The 12,868-nt window shown below is 40.1% G+C and overlaps 3 protein-coding genes across 4 annotated transcripts; 1 reads left to right on the forward strand and 2 right to left on the reverse strand.

Annotated features, from left to right (window-relative positions):
* The first annotated feature begins 49 nt into the window (after positions 1-49).
* Positions 50-9,539, forward strand: tmem181 (transmembrane protein 181). Of its 2 annotated transcripts, none has more exons than XM_021600774.3 (17): positions 50-456; positions 2,917-3,020; positions 3,493-3,560; positions 3,829-3,919; positions 4,018-4,139; positions 4,285-4,401; positions 4,538-4,618; positions 4,709-4,808; positions 5,004-5,134; positions 5,259-5,350; positions 5,443-5,500; positions 5,672-5,774; positions 5,901-5,952; positions 6,064-6,146; positions 6,467-6,556; positions 6,654-6,720; positions 6,896-9,539. In XM_021600774.3, the coding sequence occupies exons 1-17, from the start codon at positions 326-328 to the stop codon at positions 6,978-6,980; spliced, it is 1,575 nt and encodes a 524-aa protein (XP_021456449.1). In that variant the 5' UTR covers positions 50-325; the 3' UTR covers positions 6,981-9,539. The 2 variants fall into 2 exon arrangements, with proteins under 2 accessions (XP_021456449.1, XP_021456450.1); XM_021600775.3 differs by lacking the exon at positions 50-456 and adding an exon at positions 2,267-2,404.
* Positions 9,540-9,743: 204 nt separating this feature from the next.
* Positions 9,744-11,400, reverse strand: dynlt1b (dynein light chain Tctex-type 1b). Its single transcript, NM_001165233.1, is given in 5 exon segments — positions 9,744-10,120; positions 10,216-10,293; positions 10,607-10,730; positions 11,007-11,048; positions 11,225-11,400. Coding segments are annotated over 5 exon segments (342 nt in total). The 5' UTR covers positions 11,252-11,400; the 3' UTR covers positions 9,744-10,049.
* Positions 11,401-11,421: 21 nt separating this feature from the next.
* gtf2h5 (general transcription factor IIH subunit 5) lies at positions 11,422-12,824 on the reverse strand. The gene is given in 3 exon segments (NM_001160561.1): positions 11,422-12,157; positions 12,335-12,404; positions 12,773-12,824. Coding segments are annotated over 2 exon segments (216 nt in total). The 5' UTR covers positions 12,370-12,404; positions 12,773-12,824; the 3' UTR covers positions 11,422-11,976.
* Between the last annotated feature and the right edge of the window lie 44 nt (positions 12,825-12,868).

The raw sequence follows: 12,868 nt of genomic DNA on the forward strand, positions 1-12,868 counted from the left end.
TCCCATAGAAAATAGCTTTCTCTTAATGTAGTAAACCTTGTATCCGTGCAGAAATGCAGATGAAAAGCTGTAGGAGCATTGATCTTCAATCACAGTCGCTTCCCTCTCTCCGTGGTGCTGAATTGTCACGTGATTCTCACCGCTGTATTTGTATGTTCGCTTCCGCCCCCTCGTTTTTTGTGCTTTTTCTTTAGACCTGCACGAACAAAAAAGCTTTGCCTGCAGTTTCAATTAAACGAGAGAACACAAAAGAGAAACCGGCATTGTTTTGTAAAGGCTGCGGATTATTTCCCATCGCCATTTTCAGAGCTCAGACACCGGCACGATGGACACCGACTACTCCGCCTTCGAAAACCCTCTATACAGTGAATTTAAATATTTCTGTAAGAAGATACAAGAGGTCTATAACGAATTAAAGGAAGACCTGACACCTTACCGCGACGATCGTTTTTACAGGTAAATTATAGGGTCACTACACCAATATTAAATAATCCAATATATGTATTTGTGTTAATTCAATCATTACTCTACAATGAACAAGCATTTGTGAGCATACATAGGCCTATTAACTGCATTTGATTTTCATGTAGGTATTAACATAATGATACAATTAATAACATTTGTCAATGTGTATTTACAATATGGATATAGCCTTTACAGAATATCCAGCTGCAGCCATGCACCACCCTCAACATGGCGCATTGTGGTTCAGGTGCGCTATAAAGCATCACTGGTTTTCTTTGGATAGTTCCGTGTTTTGCAGGTTTAGATACGCGTTTCATTATTTATCTTTCGGTTTTATGGGATCTTACGTCAAATATGATGTGTCCCTATAGGCTACCTTCGTTTTAAAAATGCTGTTACTTCTGCTGTTAATACAAGAAAATTCTAAGGTCATTATGGCAGAAGCCTGCCTATATGATATAGGCACAGGCCAATGAGTGAAGGCAACAAGTGTTGGGGTGTATTCATTACTCCAAACAGTTGCAAAATGGAACGAAAACTTGTGTTTCTATTGGACAGATTCAGCAAACAGGGCGGGACCTACCTTCATCTTTCCAATAGAAACGCGAGTTTTCTTTGCAAAACAAAACGTTTTGCAACTGTTTTGAGTAACCACAACACAAATCAGAGGTTTTACAAAATAGCCTTACCATCAGAGATTTTAAAGAAAGGAGGAGATAGGAATCCTATTGGGTCTCCCACCAGCAGACTGTCAACCAATCGCGTTCACGATGTCACGCAGTTGCTAAAATCGTCACGCAATCCCTTCTCAAAGTAAAGGTATGGGTCGATAAACCTATTTTCCTCGAAAGTTCATAATGTCACGATTCCAAAGCTATTCGGTATTACAGAGAAAATGTTAGTTATCTTACATCTCGGAAAAGATTTGTAATGTTGTATTTCTTATTCACGAAATTCATGCTAATTTGGGGGTTTTGAGCTGGCGCCCAATTGACTCCCATTCACATCCTTGAAGGAGCGCTCTTCTTGTCCCAAAACAGCCCAGAATGCACCGCGCGGCCCATTGACGACGCAGGGGCAATGTACACATCGTTAATACGATTTCAATGGAGTTTCCCATCTTCTCAAAAGTATCTCTGCAACCATACAGTGTGCAATCATCGTATTTAGTCTAACAGCAGATTAAATAGTCAATTTAGATAAATTATTTATATATACACTAGATTACCTATAGGGTGCGCTGTGTTGAAACCACCGTGCCTACATCTTGGCACTCCCCGACCATTGTAAAACAAATTTAGGAAATTATAGAAATGTATTTATTCATGTCTACATTCGTTTTTGACATGTATTATATTACAGATACCTTAATGTATACTTTTAAATTATATTATGTGAGCTAAACATAAAAATGTCAAAAATATATTAAAACATTTTCCTTAAAGTATAATATTTTGATATTACTAATGCTACTGTCCCCACTACAATAAAATATACTTAAATACATGTCATTTTGTCCATTAATTCCTATGGACTGCTCCTCCTGGGAATGCTAATATGGCCGACAGGTGGCTTCAAAGCCTAACAATGGCCAATACACAGCATCAGAAATCCAGGGTTCATATACATGAATGGTTTGGATGCATGATGGGTCTTGATGTATACAGACAAAATTGAAATCACATGTTTTTCATTAGAGTTGAAATGAGGATGAAAATCTGATTTATGCGCTTGCAACGACCAAATCCACTCCCTCTAACTGAGCTACAATAAGAAGCTCCTCCTACTCTCTTGTCCCCACGTGACTTCAGTCCCGCGACATCCAGTGGTGACGTTTCATTTGGTTGTCGCATACAGACTGATGTATACGGATGTGGATTTTACCTAGACGTTTTGATTTGATCTTGATTCTAGAGTGAGAATCTACAGAAATGGATGTGTAAGTTCACATGTTTAAGACGATCTACAACTTAGTTGTATTGTTGCCACTTCATATCGTACATTTTAATCTCAAAACGTTAGTTTCTGCCAGTCGTCTGCTTTCAACGGGATCCTATGCAAAGTTGACAGACACACCTACGTTACTTTACACGTTAACTAACTAGTTTGCACGCCACCGTGTTTTTGGTGGCAGGTGTTTTTTCGTTTGTCTTATATTCTGGTACCGGTGTGTGTTACTAAGCAATATATTAACATTTCTAATGTGGCTAATTGCTTATCTAACGTTTCCAAAAGCTGATGGTGTGTAATTTATAGCTGGCCAGATAATAAGCCTCTCAGACTTCCTAAACTAGCCTAAATTACTGATTTGGCTTATGCTTCGATTTTATTATGACAACCTCTTAATGTCTTGAGCATAGGTGTTTAAATCAAGAAATGTTCATCACAGAGAGAGGACTCCGATTGTTTTCAGGAAACTGATTGTAGCATGATATCCTTTCTCAATTTCAGGCTAGCCCCCATGCGGCTCTACACACTCTCCAAAAGACACTTTGTTTTGGTCTTTGTGGTGTTCTTGATCTGTTTTGGCCTCACTGTCTTCATTGGTATAGCAGGTATGTAGTTTTTATATATTATATCAATGTGCACACTCTAAGTATACCAGCAGTGGGCCCAAGTCTATATTACTGTTGGGAAACAGTGAGCCAGAAAGGCTAGTTAGGGTGATGCAGCAGCCAGCCAACATAATCAGAGGGTGATGACTGGCGTCTACTGGCTGAAGTTTTATCTGCAAGGAAATCCTGATAAGTCCACTTTCTTCTCGCTCTCTTTCTCTTAATTAAAGCCTTACTAGAAAGATCCTTATTGGTAATATTACACCATTTTCCTAAAGTGAAAAGAATGTTGTAAATGCTATGTCTGCACAATGGTGGATTTGCTGTAGGAAAGGGATCTAGTCGAGGAGACTAAGGACTTAGTTTTGCCTATAGGTGTGACAAGCCTGTTTGTGCAGGAACTTTGTCTGGTCCTGACCTGGTCCTGAAGACCTGGAGAAATATTTTGCTTACTTTGTTCATTCTTCTGCAGGTCCTAAAATCCTTGCGGAGACTAAATACAGTGGAGATGAACTGCTGGACAAAAATCAATCCATAAAGGTAAGACAAGCAAACATATAAATACATGTCTTTCCAGGATTGCAGGGAATGTGCTTGAACTGTTTGCTTTATGTCAGAAATGGCTTTTATTAGTGCACAAACTCACACCACCCTGATGCTTACACATATTTGTGATACTGGGAGGGTAAAAGGGAGGAAGAAGTGCACAGTCCAAAATGAACACTTAGATCCCACAAGTCCTGGACACAGCTTGATGTCCACTCTTTGACATTGTGATGTTCTGAGTATGGATCTAATATGGTTTCAGACTGGTCCCTTCATCCTGCAGTCCCCGCCCCTTTCCACCTATAACCAACAGCTATGGCTCACCTGTATAATGCAGGTGGAACACAGCACTGGTGAGATCTACTCCCTTATAAATGATGGTATTTTTCCTTCTAAGACATTTATGTCATATGGATATTTACTTGTTTTTGTTGCCTTTGTCTCTATTCAGTGGTGGACTTCCTGCAGCACTTTGAGATCAATGTGGAGCTGAAGGGAGTCATGCAGGATGCCAGCGTCATGCACATCCGCAGCAACGTGCACCAGAAATCCCGAATGCTGCACTGTGGCGCTGTGAGTGGCAATCAATATATCGGTCTATACATTCATTAATCAGTTAACCAGTTTGTCAGCCAATTGACTAGTCAGTCATCAATCAGTTATCAGCCAACCAATTGGTCAATGAACAAGGCATCTATCCTGCTGTTTCCTCCTGCAGAAGTGTGATGAGATCATCGTGGTGCACCTGGGCTATCTGAATTACACACAGTACCAGATCAATGTCAGCTTCAAAGGCCTGGAGAACATCACCTACGAAGTCAAGGTCAACTTCATGGTGAGCTCACAACACACTGGCTGGAAAACCTGTTTAAACTGTCAGCTGGCTGTTTCTGAAGATGCGTCTCATCCTACTGACACACAGTGGCTTTGAACTGCATTTCAATGACACATTTCTTTCTCCTCTCTCTCAGTGGAAGATGTATAATCCCTCGTTCTCTCAAGTGGAGATCTGGTTCCGGTTTGTCTTTGTGGTTTTGACCTTCATGGTGACGGTAAGAGATCTATGCAATTGAATCCATCTTTATTGTTTCTGCTGTCTATGTTTGTCTTTGTATGTTAGTCTTTGCTGTTGTGTATTGCAGTGCATGTTTGCTCACTCTCTGAGGAAGTTTTCCATGAGAGACTGGGGCATTGAGCAGAAGTGGATGTCCATCCTGCTGCCTCTACTACTGCTGTATAACGGTGAGTCATTGAGTTGTTTACCACTCTTTCCTTTGTGCCTTCCACTGCACACCAGGCCTTGATATTTAAACAGTGTAATATATTTGACCGTACCCTTCTGACGGCCTAACCTTGCTGTTAAAACCCATATATACTACAGTCTTTAGGTCTTTGAGGTTTTTACCTGTTTTGATGGCTGGGGTTCTTGTGTTTCAGATCCATTTTTCCCACTGTCGTTCCTGGTTAACAGCTGGTTTCCGAGGACTCTGGATGCATTCTTCCAGGCCCTCTTCCTGTGTTCCCTGCTGCTCTTCTGGCTCTGTGTCTACCACGGCATCCGGGTTCAGGTGGGTCTCACATTCATCTTTAACCAAACTCGATATTTTAGTATTGGAACCCAAAATCAAGTCTGGTGTCCTGTTTTTTTTTTTTTTTTCTTCTAATCCTGGATTATTCTGGTTCCTGTCTCAGGGAGAGAGGAAGTGTCTGACGTTCTATCTTCCTAAACTGGTCATTGTCGGCCTCCTGTGGCTCTCAGCAGTTACCTTGGGGATATGGCAAACGTAAGTCTGAAGGACTCTGTCAAACTAACACTGTATAACATACTCTGTTTAGAAAAGGATGTTATGAGCTCTAATTTCCTTTACATCCACAGGGTCAATGAGCTACAGGACCCCACCTACCAGTACAAAGTGGACATCGCTAACTTCCAGGTGAGTGGAACACATTTACCTTCTGTGAGATCATTTTTATGGAGAATTCAGAAGCACATGTCCAGTGTATAATTATATATATTGTTCAACCTGGTAGAAGTTTGGACATTGACGGTGGAGGTAGTAGTGCAACGCCCATCATGTTGATTAAAGGTTTTGTTGTACTTCCAGGGCATGAAGATTTTCTTCCTGGTGGTGGTGACCCTGTATGTCCTGTATCTCATCTTCCTCATCGTCAGAGCTTGTTCTGAGCTCAAGAACATGCCCTATACCGGTAACAATGATGCATTTGTCATATTCTAATCCCAATAGAGTTAGGGGTTGTATTTGATACATCCACTCTCATTTAGCCTTTCCTAATATTATTTTTATTGTACTGTGGTCTCATCTTGGTCATCAGATCTCCGGCTGAAGTTTCTGACTGCGCTGACGTTTGTGGTCCTGGTAATAAGGTACGGCCATTGTCACCTGTTGACTTCTATTGAGCCTGGTCATGGTATCTAAACTGGATGGATCAAACAATAATAATAATAATATTATCTCATTTGTTCCATTCCCTCTAGCATGGCGATACTCTATCTTAGGTTTGGTGCCAAGGCTTTGCAAGACAACTTTGTGGCTGAGTTGTCAACCCATTACCAGAACTATATCCTTTCTTGTCAATGTCTTTTTTTTTGTCATTTAGCAGACTCGCTTATCCAGAGTGACTTACAGGAGCAATCAGTGTTAAGTGCCTTGCTCGAGGGCATATGGACAGATTTTTAATATTGTCAGCTTTCGGGTTCGAACCAGCAGCCTTTCGGTTACTGGCCCATCAATCGTAACCGCTTCGCTACCTGCCACTGACGTCTTCTCTTCTATTGTGAATTCTGCAGTCAGTAGCATAGGTTTAAAAAAATGGTCATCTTGATGAGCTTTGCATGCATTAGATATGTTTACTTAGATCTGATCCTTAACTCGACATACCAGCTGAATTTTTATCTTTCTATGGATTACTCAACTTTTACTTGTACACATTAGCATTTGTGTATTCCCCCTCAAAAGACGCCATTTATGGTAAGTGATTCTTGAGGAGAAGAAAAATATGCAATGAGATTTGAAAGATGAGTCTGGTTACTTATTGCCTTGTCAATCTCATTATCTTGTGTATTAGACTCCCAGTTGAAGGATAATCCTGCATTCTCCATGCTCAATGACTCAGATGATGAAGTCATATACGGGTAAGTAGTCATGTTGATTCACTGTCTCTCATTGCCTTTGTTATACATCGTTCTACTTAAAGATGTAGGCGTCACTGTCTTGAGATCAATTCTAGATATCGGAGTCTGCATATGCCTGCTTTGAATGTCTAAATGTGTTTCTGCTCAGACTGGTATATATTTATTTTCTATGAAGGAGCGATTACGAGGAGATGCCTTTGCAAAATGGCCGTGCCATCAAAGCAACAGCCAAGTACCAGAATGAGAGCGACAGCGACTGATCCATTCCTGATTGGTGCGTCATTCACTCCCCTGTTGTCCTGATTGAATCCTTGAGGGGATTCTATTAAACTGGCCCGGTTTGCACCTGGCAGTGCCCATCACGTGACCGGGTGAAGACTGTGAGGGAGGTGAACCCTTCTCAAAACGAATAACTTATCAAAAAAATAACATTTTAAACTAGTTTTCATTGGGAAGGCAGATAGATTTTTAATCAGTCACTTTTGCTTGTGAACACAGAATCCTACTCATCACTCCACGTGCTTAACCTACGTCACTTTTTTTTGTTTTGAGCTGACTTTGCTGTCGGCCAGAACGGTGCACCCGGCTCATGCCCGGGAAGCACCCCGGTCACAAAACGATTGCAATCACTTTTCACCCGGTGCAAACTACGCCTGCCTGGGCTAGCCTAATCGAATCCCCTCATTGGACAGCATATTCAACGAATGAACCACCATTTGTAAATAAGGAACGTTTGCAGAAATAATGCAAATGGTAATATACTGTAACTGTTAGGGTTGTGAAGGTCATTGAATTTTGAATGATGGTAATTGGCCAGCCAAATGACCGCGGTCTCTGTAATAACTGTTTTTGTTTTTACACACATTTTTCTCCTCCTTCGCTCCTGACTGCATGTGCTGCCATAGAAATGTAATTACTTATTTTTCTGATGCATTGTGGGGGAGTTTGCTAGTTTCTTATTTCAGCAAGGAGCGAAAAGGTTTCATCACGTTAAGAGTACATGTTACCGCAGAAACGGACTCAAATGCACGAATGCCCGGCCGTCCCGTCTTGGCGGTCTTCATCCACAACCGTTGGTTACGCGGTTATACGGTAATTGTGCCAGCCCTAGTAACTGTACATAAATATATTTTTTAACTGAAAAATTGTGTATTCTGAATGTAAATTCAAAGAAAGGAAAGGTGTGCAGGTATGGTCAAATGTTTTATAGCATTTTAGTCATCAAGTAGCCACATAAACAAACGTTCTGTACACTATCTTTTGGTTATCATGAGCCGCATATCATAATTCTTGGATATATAAATTAACTTTGAAGGAAAGCGTGACAAATTTGATCATGGGATTTATTATTTATACAAAAATCACAATGTAACTAGTGTTAAACCACTACTGTCTCTTTTGTGCTTGAAATGTGTTGTTTTTAAGCCATTCCTACTAAGCTCTCTGGCATTCTGAGTTTGAGGGGGGGGGGGGGGGTGTAATTCTGCAAAAAACATACCATGCTGCCACTGTTTTTATCCAAGACCTTTATCTCAAATGGTTGTAAAACCAGTTTAGAACAGCAATTCACTGTTTTATGCTTGTCATATACTCTGTTAATAGCCAGAGTATAAGCATGCATATCCATCAATCTAATACCCATAGAAGTGAAGTTTTCTGAATATTTACCGGACTACCACCATGCGTTACAATAACCAGCAGGAAGAACCTTAACTTGAGTAGGTGTAGCAGTTGACCCACTCTTTTGCCAATCCATTCCTAAGTGAAGCCACTGTATGATTGTACTCCTGGTGTCCAAATCGTATGTCATTTTTGCCCCCAAAAATTATGGCCCCATTTGTTTAATAGCTATGGAAAATGTTTTCAGTTCACATTCCCGAAGCAATAGTCTAGACTTAAGATATGGATGATTCCTGAAGTTCATTCAAACACTTCTAATGCTTAATCATTTGATTGTGATGTCTTGTGAAATGTGTATTGTGAAATATTAAAGCAGTGGTGTCAAACTCATTCCGTGGAGGGCCTAGTGTCTGCAGGTTTTTGGTTTTTCCTTGCAATTAAGACCTAGACAACCATGTGTGGGGAGTTCCTTACTAATTAGTGACCTTAATTCATCAATCAAGGGAGGAAAGAAAACCCACAGCCACTCGGCCCTCCCTGGAATGAGTTTGACATCTCTGTGTTAAAGGAATACTCAAGTAGCATATTTGTCATATGGCCCTTCCATCGTTCAATTTAGCTTGCCTTTCATAGCTTTTATTTTTTTGTTTACTTCAAAGGTACTTTGGCTATATGTAAATTTCATTTGTACAAATTAACCAAATAATAACATTCTGGATTATTGTTTTGTACCTTTTTTTTTCTGTACTCAATAACCTGATGCAGGATTTTATGGATACAGGCTCCAGGAGGCAAGTTAGTTTTCATCACTAACCATTGGTAATTTTCTGTCTGAACCAAATGAATGAAATGTTTGTGTTGAAGGAAAGCGTTACCACTGATCCTCCAAACATGTATTCTAATAAAGATGGTGCCTTGTTTCCACTTTGTACCAGGGTCAGGAGTTTCCTCCAAACTTGGACTGCAGTCTGAAATCTTTTTGTTTGTGATGGAGCATCTACTTTATATATATATATACTTGTGGCTTATAGGGAGATGATTGTGGTGGTTATTTTGAGGTTTGAGTAAGAACCATGATTTTCTTTATGGTAGACTCTTTTGACTAAATTAGAACGGCACTCTGTAAATACTGTATCACATGTAAATAAAGCACTTGTGTATACAGCAAATGTTCATTAAAACTTGTAAATTATACAACATGCATGTCTCTGGGCATTGTCTTCTGACGGGGCGTCATTCCTACACGACAGTCCTCAACTGATCAGTGCAGATGAAGTCATCACGCTATCTGACGATAAGACAATGTGTCTCTGGGGTGACCTCTACTCAGCATTTCACTGGCCTATAGGTGTTGTGGTAGAATGAATTATAGTTGGGGGTTATATTGGAAGCTGGCAAACAAGCAATGACTGAAAACATTTATTGAAACGTCACTAACAAATCCTAACATGACAAATTGGTCCTCGTAAAATCTAAACAAACAAGATGCACAAAAGTCTTTTAGCAGTAGAAATACTTTGGTATGGTGGGCTTTATGAAAAAAAGAGCCGCACACTCTAGGAGCTTAGATGCAATAATTGAATAACCAACGTTTTGACAGACGAGCTGTCATCAGGGTATAATATTGGGCTTTATGCTAACAATCAGTTTGGACGGAATGGAAAAACCAACGTTCATTCATGTAGTGTAATTGAGTGCAGGCGGTAGATTCAGATGGCCAGGCCGAAGACACTGACGATGCAGTACATGGATTTATTCTCCCACCTCACTGTACAGCTTCCTGGAAGAGAAGGTTAGGTGGGATCAATGACAGACTCTCCATCTCTAGACGATCTCATATAATCTGGTTGTAGAGATTGTGAGAGAGATTCTCACCATCAGTGGTGTTATCCCAGAAGCATGAGCTGGCTGTCTGTAGACCTGCCCCGTTTTTCTGCATGATAACACAGGTCACTGTGGAGAAAGAGAAACAACAGTTAAATGACCCCTTTCAGCAATAACACACAAATCCATCTCAATGTGGAATGTAAGTATGATCATTGTATAGGATGATCCATCAACAAAAGTGGTGATGGTATATTTTAGTGCAGGAAATAAAGTAACTGATTTCAATTATATGTGCCTCCCCCCAACACTGATGCGGCTTTATTTTTTATTTATTTTTTATTGAACTTGAAGTCAGTTAAGAACAAAATCTTATTTACAATGACGGCCTGATATAGCCCAGCCAAACACTTTTCCTTTCCTTGCATTCAGGGCTACATACCAATGTACTTGAAAGGCTTGCCCAGTTTGCTAAGTTGACTCAGGGACTGCTCCACTACATTGGTGGTCCATTGGTTCACTCTGCTATGTTGATAGGCATTTCCTCCTATGGCTCCTTCTACTGACTGAAAATACATAAAAAAGAGGAACAGGCTTAGTTTCTGAAATTACTGACTATCCAGAGAAAATACAAATGAATACAGACGTGTCACAGCCCACATTAGTTGCATTACTCATATTGATGTGGCTAGCAACCAACGTAATCCCGACATGATGTCCTTAGCAACAGGCAGCGGGGTGATGAGTTGTTGCAATGTAGCAAATAGCTAGGCGACTTTGCTGAACATGAATGTCTCCTACCAATGCAACCATTAGCTAACTTCTCACTTGGCTAAAAGTACCTCTTTGATGATAGTGCTCACTTCGTCAACGACAAAGGCAGTCTGGCAGGATAAAAAGACAAAGGCGTGCAGAACAGTTATAGTAACTGGGGAACAACAGTAACGTTAGCTAGCTACCTAACATTGCTAACATGCGTCTTCAAATAGCCTTACATTTAAACAAATGTTACATTAATTAGGTGGATATATTAATTAGCAATTTTGAACATCTAGCTAACCTCTTCTCCAGTCTGAAACTCATCCATGATGTTAGCAAACGACAGTTACCGCTAGCTAGCTCAGCTGTCGCCAAATTTGGGTGGGTGGGAGGCGCATGCGCAAGCGTGATTATGATGGTCGTTTCTGTACTGGTTGTTGCATGGACAAAATCATGTCTCTTTCTTCCCTGTTCACAATAAAAACAAAGAGACTGGGTATATTTCCATCCTCACTGATTACATCTTCAAAGCTTACAGTGCAATATAACAATTGGCTGGCTTTACCGTAAAAACCCAAGAAACCTAATCATAGACAAGAAAAGAGTGAAGGAAATGTATAATAAAACACATTTTAAAGCTAATTGAGACAGGTACAAAAGTTTATTACATCTAATTTAAGCCATCCAAAAGTTATGAATATACACCATATTGTGTAGGTGAATTAAAGTGGGCTTAAACACTGGTCATTCGCAAGTTTGCAGTGTAGGCTAATCACCACCAGTCTCATTTTAAAGCATGATCAAGACAACACACTTAACTAAACTTATATTTGCACCAGTTTGGATGAAAAACAAATAAACGTTTCTTATTTAAAAATAAATTCCTTGAATTACTCCACATAACTGGGGGGAAATACATGGACAGCTGGCATGCAGAATAAAGGCTCATACCTATAAATACAAATATTTCACAGAACAAATATCCCCAAACAGACAGTTCAATGTTTGTGAAGAATATAATTTGTTATATTGCTGAAGCATCTACTTCCTTCTTTATTTCTGAGTGATGGGGAAGGAGTTCTGATCCATTAGCTCCCCAACTCTCTCCTGGAGTATGTGGACCACCTCAGCCAGAATGAAAACATGGGTGTCGTCAAGGTCCTGGATGATAAACTTCTTTCCCAGGGCAGATGTCTCATCTAGGTACAGTAGGAACTGCTTCATGGCAGGGTCACTGTTTCAAGTAGTGGGGAAAGAAGATATGAAACCTGTGATTTTCTCCTGAAACATCTGATTATCATAGCTGGTACAGTATAGCAGACAGGCTGGATTTTCTGCATGATTCATGTGATTAGCTTGATTGATTTCAGTTTGATAATCATAAAATATGATAGGCTTTGTGCATGCATACCACTCGACAAGAACACCCTTTAGTACGTTGACCATGATAATGTTAGATTCCAAACACCAGTCTCCAAAACCTGGAAAAAAGCAAACAAAATATAGGCGTGAACACCAACACAATGTGACATGCACCTTGACGTATGACACATTCTAAAAGTAATTAACTGAACTGTAGCTTCTCACTGCAGAGGTAATTTACTAATATTAAAGTGAGACAAAGAGGAGCAAAGTAAGGACTAGGTAACGTTAGCTGGCGTTATTAGCATCATTGCTGAATAGCTAGTTAGCCTAGTTTGCTACACTTCGAAATGCTCAGTCTGACATGTTTCCGTCACAATCTCAAAGCCTGCTAATTTGCGAAAATTCAGGCTAGAATAGATCAGCTCTTTGCTGATTGTCATTTTGTGGCGATAAATAGCTAATCGGTGTATTATTCTGTACTTACGGAGCTTGTTTGCTCAACAGTGTTGATGGCTGGCTGCGTTGTTAACAAGTATAAAATGCCTTAACGCGAAAGGCATTGTGGGATGTATGGTGTCTG

Source organism: Oncorhynchus mykiss, chromosome 4 (assembly GCF_057628025.1).
Source record: "Oncorhynchus mykiss isolate SJ-2025 chromosome 4, ASM5762802v1, whole genome shotgun sequence".
Taxonomy (NCBI): Eukaryota; Metazoa; Chordata; class Actinopteri; order Salmoniformes; family Salmonidae; genus Oncorhynchus; species Oncorhynchus mykiss.